Consider the following 11,190-nt stretch of genomic DNA (forward strand, 5'->3'; position numbering starts at 1 on the left):
TTTTCTTTCATAAGTCCACTACCACACCACAAAAAATTGACAATCAGTTCTTTATTATTCTCACTAGTGGAGAGAAGAATATTTATATATTTGATTTTCAAATACTTGGTATATCACCCTCTACTGAGAAAGTGTAACAGCATGCTCACTGTCAAGGAGAAATGCTTGAAGGAATTCCATCTGTTATCCCAGAGCAGGTATTGAGGGTGAACCTGGGACTGAGGAGCAATAAATTGATACCTGGTACTTACCTTCCATCTTTCTTAATCTCACCTTTCTGGATCACTCCTTACTCTCTGGGTAATAGTAAGGAGGCTTATTTTCAAAGTAAAGCATTAGTCATTAGTATTCAAGGCAGCTTGAAAATGAGAGAGCAAGCAGCCAGATTATATTGTTATTTTGTTCATGTGTAACTGAAGTTTAAACCTGAACTGAAGGTAAGGATTTTGAAGTTTTGGACTTACCTGTTGTATAACTCTTCCTTTTCACATCTAAAAATAAGAAAAGATAATCATGAAATCCAATTGCCTAAGCAGTTTGGTATAACCACACTAACAGAGTTCATGGACATGACGTCAAAGGTGTTTGTTGCCAACGACGTCTGTGATGTTACTCCTCACAACACCTTAGGAGAGGTGTATGCTGGGATGGAATAGTCGCACAGTGCCATTTCCATTTGTCGAATGAGATATTGAATCAGTGTATTTTTGTGATAAATTTTCTTTTGGATTTAGATGAGCGACCTGTGAGAGTTTATGCAGATGGAATATTTGACTTATTTCATTCTGGTCATGCCCGGGCTCTGATGCAAGCAAAGAACCTTTTCCCTAATACATACCTCATTGTGGGAGGTAAGAAAACATCTGATGACTTTAGGTGCTGCCCAGAAAAAAAATTATAGTAGTCCTTTTCTTCTACCTTTATAACCTGAGTATATAGGGTCTTGTTTTGGTTTTTAAATGAAGGATCTAGTACAGCCTCTCTAAAACATGACGTATACGAACCTGGAGAGAGAAGTTCCAAGCTCAGTGACCTGAGATGTCCAGTGTTTATCTCACTGTTTTTAGCTGAATTTCTGTAGTCACAGGAGACCTCTGTTGCCTATTTGAGAATGACATTCACTCTGGATTTCAGTTTACCATTTTGAATCGACTGAATTACAAAATTCAGCTTAACAAATTTCATATGGTCCAGTCCAGTCTTATAAAAATATAATAGGAAAACATCTTATAAAACTTAACTGATGCAGAAATACATGCAGGTTTATTTCAAAGCCTGTTGGAGCCTCTCTTCTCCAAAGTGTGAACATACTATTTAGTGAGCGTTGCTCCTGAAGGTGTATCTTGGATTAGGGAAAGCAGTCACCCAGACCGAGCTACCCTACAGAAGATTTGTCTCCAGGCGGGGAAAATGGTTACAGCTCCAGGGAATGGGAGAGGTTGGTGACTGAGCAGCGATAAAGCAAAGGGGCTTTGACTTACAACTCTCCGATGTGGGGAACTCAGTTTGCAGTGATGAGCTGACGCACAACTTCAAAGGCTTCACAGTGATGAACGAAAGTGAGCGCTACGATGCGGTGCAGCACTGCCGCTACGTGGACGAGGTGGTGAGGAACGCCCCCTGGACCCTGACACCGGAGTTCCTGGCAGAGCACCGGGTGAGAAACCGAGCACCTGCCCCCTTTGCCCGTTCTGGAATTTCTTCAACTCTTGGGGCTGCTGGTACTTGGACTAGTTTTCCCCTAGCCTTATTTTACTTCTACCTTCTATGTAAATTTCACAATGAGGAGATGACAATGATATTACTACTAATAATAGTCATCCCTGACATTTATGTGGGGTTTGATGGTTTATAAGCACTTTTAGATACATTATATACCATTTTCTCCCCATAACAATCCTGTTGGATAATTATTATATGAGAACAAGGCCAGGAAGACTAAACAATCTGGTCCAGATCACACTGTAGCAGGTCACACTGTAGACATTGACTGCTTCAGGTAGGTGATCCCCACCCACCACCACACACTGTAGTTGTCCATCCTCATAGCATACCAGCCTCTTTAGAATAGACGTAGCCCCAGCTACGCTTTCCTCACATTCCAGGAAATAAGACAGGTAGACACAGACTACTCTCGTGTTGACTAAAATTTAGTTTCAGGGCTTTGATTTTGGGCTAGAAGTTGTGTGCAATCAGCAATCAGGGAGATTTCTCTCTTTTGCTCAGCAAGTTAGTATTATAAAGCCCCTTGCCTCCTTCTAATTATCCCACATTAAAGCAACGGGTTACCTGTAAAAGGTAGTTACAAAAGATAAGAGGATTTGTCAGGTCAGGTTGGAGGCCCTCAAGCCTGAGAAACCCGCAGCATATGGTCAGTTTTCTACAGGGGTGTATGGAATGTGGAAGGTGAATTGTTCAATGAAACAGAAAGGAACAGAGGCAGCCAAAGTGCTTCAAAAGCAATACTTTTGAAGGATAGGCCTGAAGCTAAGGGGTATTTGTTAAAACCATTTAGGATTAGGACACACCTTTTACAGTTCTCTAGCTTTTCTACGTCAACACTTAGTGGTGCCAAAGGTAAGATTATTCTCAGTAACACAGCCAAGCAGGCCCAGGCAGAAGAGGTTAGAGGAACTTCCATTTTGCTTTTCTTATTGTTAGCAGTGTATTTATGGGTAATTGAGATGTTAGCTGAGAATCCCTGACACAGTCCTGATGAGCACATTTCACACCACAGTGGCTTCTGGGTGTTGGGTGTGGTGGTATTAGCAATTATATTAGCAAAGGTTCTATGGCCTATTCAGGAAGGAGTAAGTAAGTGAGGTTTAGCATATTTTTCAGAAAGATTATTGATCCAGTGCCAGTGGTCTCTTCACTGTTGCAAGAGGTATTGACACTAGTAAAATGGTAGATCCTGAGACCTAAAGATCTTTTATGGCTTTAGATTTTCCATTTCTCAGGAGCATAGAAGTGTCTATTCTAATAGAAGTGTTCTTGGTTGCTATTTTTATATTCCCACTCCTCTCCTGGTCTGAGAGAGAAACCAGTTTACAAATCACCTCTTTCTCAGACTTCCAGAAACTTTATTTGATGAATTCTTATAGACCCAGGAGGATGAGATGTCCTTTCTTCTTTCCTCGCTGCCATACACTAGCACACCCAGCCCAATTTCCAAGCATGGTGATTGGTGTACAGTGTGAAGGTAGCACCTCTAGTACACCAGGAGAAAGCTGAAAAGAGAAACTTGCTGACTTCATATTTATGATCCATAAATAATTAGGTTGAGTGGCTTATGAGTGAAACATGGAATTAATGAGCAAAACAATGAGAAAGAGAAAATGTCCAGCCCTGGCCAGTGTGACTCAGTGATTGAGCTTTAGCCCATGCACCGAGAGATTGCCAGTTCAGTTCCCATGCCCGGGTTGTGGGCTCAATCCCCAGTAGGGGGTGTACAGGAGACAGCTGATTGGTGTTTTTCTCTCTCTCTTTCTCTTTCCCTTTCTCTCTAAAAATAAAAAAAAAATAAAAAGAGAAAATGTCCATTTGAGGCCTAGCCTCTCCTTTTTGTCCTTTTTCTGAGCCTGAGAGTTTGTACTGGTTCTTTCTGCATGGCAGGTATCCTGGGTTATAAATGATGTTTCCTTATTTTCAGATTGATTTTGTGGCCCATGATGACATCCCGTATTCTTCCGCAGGAAGTGATGATGTTTATAAGCACATTAAGGAAGCAGGTGAGTAAGCTGATGTGCATATTCTCTCTGTGATGTGTACAGTCTCAGGGGCAGTGACAGAGATTCAGCCACATAACTACTCCACAGAGAAAAGTTTATACACTGAGAAATTCAACATCCACTTTCAGGCCACACTTTGGATAAGAGGATAAGGTGAGCATAGCACTGAGACCTATCAGTTCTCAGACTAAACATCTACTATTGATATCTCTCTTAATTTCAGGAATTTCTCAAGCCCCATCTTTTTCTTAATATTAGGGCCATATAGCCCTTCCTTTCCTTAACTCCTTTCCTTTGATTCATTCCTCCTTCTTTTTTTTTTTTTAATATATTTTATTGATTTTCCACAGAGAAGAAGGAAGAGGGACAGAGAGTTAGAAACATCGATGAGAGAGATCCATCAGCTGCCTCCTGCACGCCCCCCACTGGGGATGTGCCCGCAACCAAGGTACATGCCCTTGAGCGGAATCGAACCTGGGACCCTTGAGTCCGTAGCCCTTCCTTTCCTTAACTCCTTTCCTTTGATTCATTCCTTTCTGTATGTCAGTATCTCCAGACTTCCCTTAGTAATAGGAAAGGAAAGGAATGTTGCTCCCAGTTTCCATCTAGTCCTGCTGCCTGAGCTAACCAGAATGTCACAGTGTTTGTATGTGTTTTGGGGTTAGGCATGTTTGCTCCAACACAGAGGACAGAAGGTATCTCTACATCAGACATCATCACCCGAATTGTCCGGGACTATGATGTGTATGCCAGACGGAACCTACAGAGGGGCTACACGGCAAAGGAGCTCAATGTCAGCTTTATCAACGTGAGTTCCAACCTCATCCCAGAGTTCCCTGGCCCTATAAGACACACATTGCCTCCTACTTCATCTGAGCTGAACTTACTTTTCAGTTTGCTATAGTTATTTCCTCCAAAAGCTCATCGAATTCTTGCAGATAACACTATGCTGAGCTCTTTACAAATATAAAACAGAGGCATTTTCTGCCTTTATGGTCTAGTATTAATACATTGATATAAAGACACACAGCCAATTCAATAAATGAGAATTTGCAACTTTAAAGTCCAACATGTATATCAAATACATTAATAGTGGTTCTTAGCTTTTTTATTTATTTGATGTCCTTTTGAAAATCTGGTAAAGCTATGGATCCTCTCCCTGTGTGGGTAGCGACACACATTTTGCATGCCATTTCTCAGGACATATAGACCTAAGTTTTAAAATTTGATTTATAGAAGCAAAGTTTACTTTAGCTTAATATTATCCTTTAGCAACAAACTGCTATACATTTTGTGTATATAAATTATACCTCTATTAATGTTTATTTAAAAAGAAAGCTGCTAACTATATCTTCTACATTAGAGCTTACCAAGCTTCCTTACCTGTTCCTCATTCTGTGAATTATGACTGGGTGAAATGCTTTCATCTGAATATGATTTATCTATACAGATAAACCCTAGCTGTTGTTAACCGCCTACTACAGAACCTTTTCTCTTTTTTCAGGTGTTTAAAAATTTAAACATATTTCCTTACTCCTCTATGATTGGGAAATTATGAGAATATTTTTCATTTGACTAAAGACTCCTCCTCCCCATTTCCCTTCCTTAGGGAGGTTGGTAGGACCAAAGAGTATCATCTTTATTTTGTGAATGAGCAAGCAGACCTCTAAAAACTAAAAACAACTCTTTTAAAATCATAGAATAAGCCAGTGGTAGAGGAGAAAAATCCAATACAAAATGAACTAAGTAAAGATCTACTACTTCCACTTTCAAACTATTATAGTGGCTTATTCTTGGCAATATTCTACAGTGATCTGGTTCCCTTTACATCTCCGTCTAGAATGTGGTTTGGGTTATGTTGGGCATGTTTATGTTCTAAGTCTATGTTTTATCTTTAAAAATGTTATTTCATTTAGTTGCATACATGTTACTGGGCCTACCCTATATATTTAGTTTATTTTGGATTCCCATGAGTTAGAATTATCACATTTTTGTATAAGATGACCATCCAGAGCATATCTTACTTGTTATGCTAGAGAAGTGTGGAGTAGATTAAGCAAAGTGAAATTCTAAAGACTGAAAAGAATGTCAATAGAGTGATGAACCATGTTTCTTTCCTCCCTTTGGTATGAAAGGTCAGAGTGGGTATTATTTCTTAAAACAGTTCTTTCTTTACCTAGGAGAAGAAATACCATTTGCAGGAACGGGTTGACAAAGTAAAGAAGAAAGTGAAAGATGTGGAAGAAAAGTCAAAAGAATTTGTTCAGAAAGTAGAGGAAAAAAGCATTGACCTCATTCAGAAATGGGAGGAGAAATCCCGGGAATTCATTGGAAATTTCCTGGAAATGTTTGGTCCAGAAGGAGCACTGGTATGTTTTTTCCAGCTGGATAATTTAGGGAATTTTAGGAATATGTAGGGAATTCTCATGCAGTGAAAAAAATTATAGAATCCTTGAGCAGAAAGGGACATCCACATTCAGAAGTTATCTGATCTGTTCCTCTTATTGGGCAGAACTATATTTCAACTATTCCCCAAAAGTCCTTTCAAATCTTTACAGAAAGAGGTTACATATTCTCCTAAATAATTTTGCCAGCTGTCTATCAACATCCAATCTGGTGACAAGATAAGTAAGTAGCCTTGCCCACTTCAACACTATAGTTTTAGATAGAAGGAACGGAAAGAACAAAGAACAATAAAAAGAAAGCTGCCTCCACTAATAAACAGCTGCCTCAGGATCGCTGGGTGAGGTGGGGATTCTGACCTTGAAGAATAGCCAGGTTTCTTCAAGCCAAATAAAGGGCGTATGTGTAGCTATTCAGCAAGTGAGCCCTCGGTTAGATGTCAGGAAGGATCTGGTTGTGAGAGTGTTTGGATACCAAAATAGATTATTCAGGGAAAATATGGAATTTCCTTTTCAGAGAACTCTAATACTCAGGAAGATACCTTTTGTCTGTGTTAATTCCTTTGTTTGTGCCTGGAGCCTGGACTACAAGCCAAGTAGGCTTTTAAGAATTCCTTTGACATAGAAGTCAGGATCAGGTGACTAGATACAAACTTTAGATAAGCTGTATAACATAGACCACTTTAGACAGAAAATTACTTAGAAATATAGTGACTTTTGACATTGCAGAGGGCACTGGTGATCATGTGAAGTCTCAGACATGCCAGTGGTGACTTAGTGGGATCCATGGGTTTCTTCTAACTCTTCCTTTTGGTCTCCCCAGAAACATATGCTGAAAGAAGGGAAAGGCCGGATGCTGCAGGCCATCAGCCCAAAGCAGAGTCCCAGCAGCAGCCCCACTCGTGAACGCTCCCCCTCCCCCTCTTTCCGATGGCCCTTCTCTGGCAAGACTTCCCCTTCTTCCTCCCCAGCAAACCTCTCCAGGCACAAGGCTGCAGCCTATGATATCAGTGAAGATGAAGAAGACTAATTTTTCAGCCCTCCTTTCCTCTCCCCTCCCTTTGTCCCATCACCTTCAAAAGCTCTGTTGAATTCCAAATTGTGATCCCAACAATAAACCTAAGGACGGCTACAAAGGAAAGACAATTGGGCCAGAGGACCTCAGACGGGGGGACCAGACAGCCCATTCTCCAAGAGACATCACCCACCCAAGAAGGAGGCTGACTACACCCTAGAGGCCTTTTCTGCATCCATATACCCTCCTCATTGACTTTGCTTTACTGTTTATGTTCATATGATCTTGACAGGGAAATTACCATTTTTATTAATTTTTAAAAATTAGTCTTTAAAATATAGTAAATAGAACTAATTATTTTTTTTTTGCCCCCGAGGAGTGGGCAGAAAGAGGTGGTATAATACCCAGAGGCCTTTTCTTCCCAATAACACTACAAGTGTTTGCCTTCTGTTCTGAGGCAAACTGGCTTGCCAAATAGTTCAAGCAATAAGCCATGCTGATGGGTGATTTCGGGGTGGGGGGTGGAATATAATTTTTATTTCCTTGAAAAAATGCTAAAAGCTGGGTAATAGTTACAAATCCCTAACGGTACTGCTGGCACATGTGTCAATGTGGCTGTGGGAGAAGGAGGTCTAAGCCAAACTTACTCCCTGAGGAGTTTCTTGTTGGACCCACTGGGGTCCATGAAGACACTGATGGGGTTGGCACCAGAGCACATGGCATCAGCTGCGGCTTTTCCGGCTTTTCCGCTGTATTCATCTCAGAAGACTCTGTGGCCCGTTACTTGGGAGCTCTTGTCAGTCTCTTCCCTGTAATCTACCGCTAAAGGAAGGAACACTTTCAGGGTTACTGTGATTGTGGAGGGGGTGGGACAATGCTCAGTCCTACACAGTCAATTTAGATTCATTTTCCCCCCAGAGTAAGTCCCTGTCCCTGCTACTCCTATTTCTATGCTTACTACCTAGCTTTTTACAAAGGATACTTTGTAAATGTCTGTAATCTGAACATGATTTGTTAATCCATGCTGCTCACAGCCATAGTGAATAGAGATTTGCATAGACCATGGACACGACCGCATAAGGAAATACCCGCCTTCCTATCTTGAACTCTGCCCTCTTAAGAATGTTCTTGACTGGAACCAGTGCTCCACACGGTGTTTGCTTTCCTCTGAGAGTGGCAGCTGGCAGGGACTTACTTTCTTCCACGGCCCCTCCAGCGAGGCACAAAGCAAGGGCTCACATTACGAGAATAGGGTAGGTTCTCTCTCTCCCCCACATGTGCCTGCCTGGTGGTTGGCAGGGGGATCACCCCTTAAATCTCACCTCAGAGAATGCTGAAGCCTCACGCTTGCTATTGAGCTTGAGCTCATCTTACACCTCCAGCAGCCTACAGCCGCGTGACTCAGACCATCGTCCGTCAGGAATCTTGTAGCTGTGTTCAGGGGAAGACTGCTGTCCAGGCCCCACCCCGTCACTCATAAATACCCCTTGTGGGGGTGGAGTTTTAGTGTTTTCAGCTAAGAAAACCACATTTTATCTTTTCTTGCCCCTCTGCTAGGGCTGTGAGCATCTCAGACATCTCCTTTTCTGGTAAAACCTGCCTGCCTGCCTGCACACCAGGACTACCTAGGTTCTGAAAACTCGGATCACCCAGAGGCAGAGCACGGCAGAGTAGAGGGACAAAGGGGGGGAACCTCTTGTCCTGATGGCTTATGAAAACTCACTTCTAACTCTTCTCATGAAGTGCTATTTTACTCTCAAATCTGGTTTACATGAGCTTCGGCTTGGAATCCTTTTCTTTTTAAAGGTGAAATGAATCTTGGCCTACATTACTCAGCTTCATAACTTTTCTGCCTTCTTTGGGAATTCTGTCTATTTCAGTCTTACTCTCCCTGGTATAGAAAGGCAATGAAGTCAGCACTGAAGCCCACACTTGTTCCCTTAAAGTGCACATCTTATCCGGTGTATTTGGAAAGGGAGATGCCCAAAGTGTGGTTTTCCTCCCTGTAGTCACTCCTCTCACGTTCGTTATCTGGGTCTCAAATCTTTGGGCCCTGCTCCTCTGCTCTGTCAATGGGCTGCTTTTGGCATGCTGACCCTTGCAATATGACCTCCAGGCCGATAAGCTCTGTGAGATGGCTAGGGCCGGCATGTACACACGTTCTTAGGAAACTCCCTTGCCCCTTTTGGTGAGCCTCTACACTACAGCTTCAGTCGCCCAACACTAGTATATCTTCAAATACTTTTGCCTGAAAGCAAACACTTTTAAGGTGTGGCATGTTAGCTGCTTTGAGATCACTGTGACCCTAGGTGCTGGATAAAAATGGGTGGATGGGAGAAACTGTTGGTATGATGCATTATTTGATAATTTGTGCCTAATTAAATGTGGTTGGCACACCACAACCATACCAGTGACTTGTAAATCTTCTAACATTAATGTTTGAGGTTGTGGAGCTGTCAGCCTGAATAGGCCAAATGAGGCAGAGATGGGAGAGCCTTCAAAGTTGGATGGCCCCAGGGCCTGTGTGCAAGACACAAAGAGAATGGAGAAGGAAGTCCTGTCAGTGCTAAGGAGGCGCCATTTCAGCAGTTTCCTTGCGATGGGCTGGGCAGAAAGATTGCTCTCTGCATATACTAGACTCAGTAGCACTTGAAACTTCAGAGGGATAGGAATGGATGTGTTTACTGCTATAGTTGCTTCTGACAGCTAGAGTCAAAGGCCACTATTTTGCTGAGGTTTGGGTAAGAAAGTCGGGGATGTGAGGAAGTTGAAAATCTAGAAGAGGAGAAGAAATATGAATGAGGTCAAGAGAATTTTTGACCTTTTCTGATTGCTGATAACTTCTTGGGCAGCTCCTGAGTTACATTTTTTAAATTTTACTTGTGACCACACAGCTGGTCAGGCAGCCTCTGGGTATTCCCTCTACAACAGCCCTTCACAGTGCTTTTGTTGCTCTGTGCCTGTATTCTCTTGATTTGTGGGTAGCTTTCGATTTTCTGGAGCTCATTGCCTTCTTAATCCTGTTCCAGATCCATATTTAAAGTCTTTCCAAATCAATTATACTTCGCTGCTTTTCTTTAATTCCCTAAAAGCCATAGCTGCTATCTTTTCTGTCAGCACACACTCTTACCAATACATATAGGAAAAACAAAAGAAAAGCTCCCTTAATGTTTTTAACTAATGGTATTTTTTTTAAGCTTACCAATATAAGTATTTTTGAAGGTTATATTTTTCAAAGTCATACGATGATTGTTTTTGTTTTCTCTCATAGAATAGATTGTCATGGGATAGAGAGTAGTCCCTGGCTTCTATTTTTCCAAATAAGTAGAACATGTTCTTTGGATTATGCTATTAGATGTTAATTTTCTTTAAAAGAAGAAAGATTTTCTGTCTGCCAAATTTATATATTAGTACTCAGATTGGGTAGAAAACAAAAGTGCGAGGTTTAACACTGAGGATGAATCAGGTTGTGTTTCTTTAGGTTTGAGTAGGATTTCCCACCCTTTTTTGGAAGCACTTGACTGTTTTGAACACAGAGAATTGGTTGGTTGGATTACTTGTATTGAGGAACCTGGGTGTGGAGGGTGGGGAGACAAAGTCTTGGAAAGAAATGCTGGCCTCGGCATGAAAGTTAACCCTATCACCAGTGCCGACGTCTGCGGAATGTTTTCCTCCACTAGTGTCCAGTATATTGTTTTCCTGTCTGAGTATCATTAATTTGTTCAGAGTTATTCTGGCTTTTGTCATTTAGCCAAATAAAAGCAAAATGGTTTTACCTAATGTTTTATTTTCTGTGTTTTTTACCTGATATACATGTGTATGATACATTTTATGTATTTGGGGCTTTTTAAAAAAAGATTTTTATTGATTTCAGAGAGGAAGGGAGAGGGAGAGGGAGAGGGAGATAGAAACATCAATGATGAGAGAGAACCGTTGATTGGCTGCCTCCTGCCCGCCCCAAAGTAGGGATTGAGCCCACAACCTGGGCATGTGCCCTGACCGAGAATAGAACCGTGACCTCCTGGTTCATAGGTTGACACTC

General features: G+C 41.6%; 1 protein-coding gene across 1 annotated transcript in view; it reads left to right on the top strand.

The window, feature by feature from the left end:
* Positions 1–10,928, top strand: part of PCYT1A (phosphate cytidylyltransferase 1, choline, alpha) — a 50,467-nt gene extending 39,539 nt beyond the window's left edge. The window contains exons 4-9 of the mRNA XM_006092813.3: positions 735–851; positions 1,506–1,657; positions 3,653–3,731; positions 4,397–4,539; positions 5,912–6,100; positions 6,957–10,928. Coding sequence (XP_006092875.1) covers positions 735–851; positions 1,506–1,657; positions 3,653–3,731; positions 4,397–4,539; positions 5,912–6,100; positions 6,957–7,163 — 887 coding nt within the window. The 3' untranslated portion in view covers positions 7,164–10,928. The remainder of the gene's footprint in view (positions 1–734; positions 852–1,505; positions 1,658–3,652; positions 3,732–4,396; positions 4,540–5,911; positions 6,101–6,956) is intronic.
* The last annotated feature ends 262 nt before the right edge of the window (positions 10,929–11,190 follow it).

The sequence above is a fragment of the Myotis lucifugus genome, unplaced genomic scaffold (assembly GCF_000147115.1).
Source record: "Myotis lucifugus unplaced genomic scaffold, Myoluc2.0 scaffold_105, whole genome shotgun sequence".
Taxonomy (NCBI): domain Eukaryota; kingdom Metazoa; phylum Chordata; class Mammalia; order Chiroptera; family Vespertilionidae; genus Myotis; species Myotis lucifugus.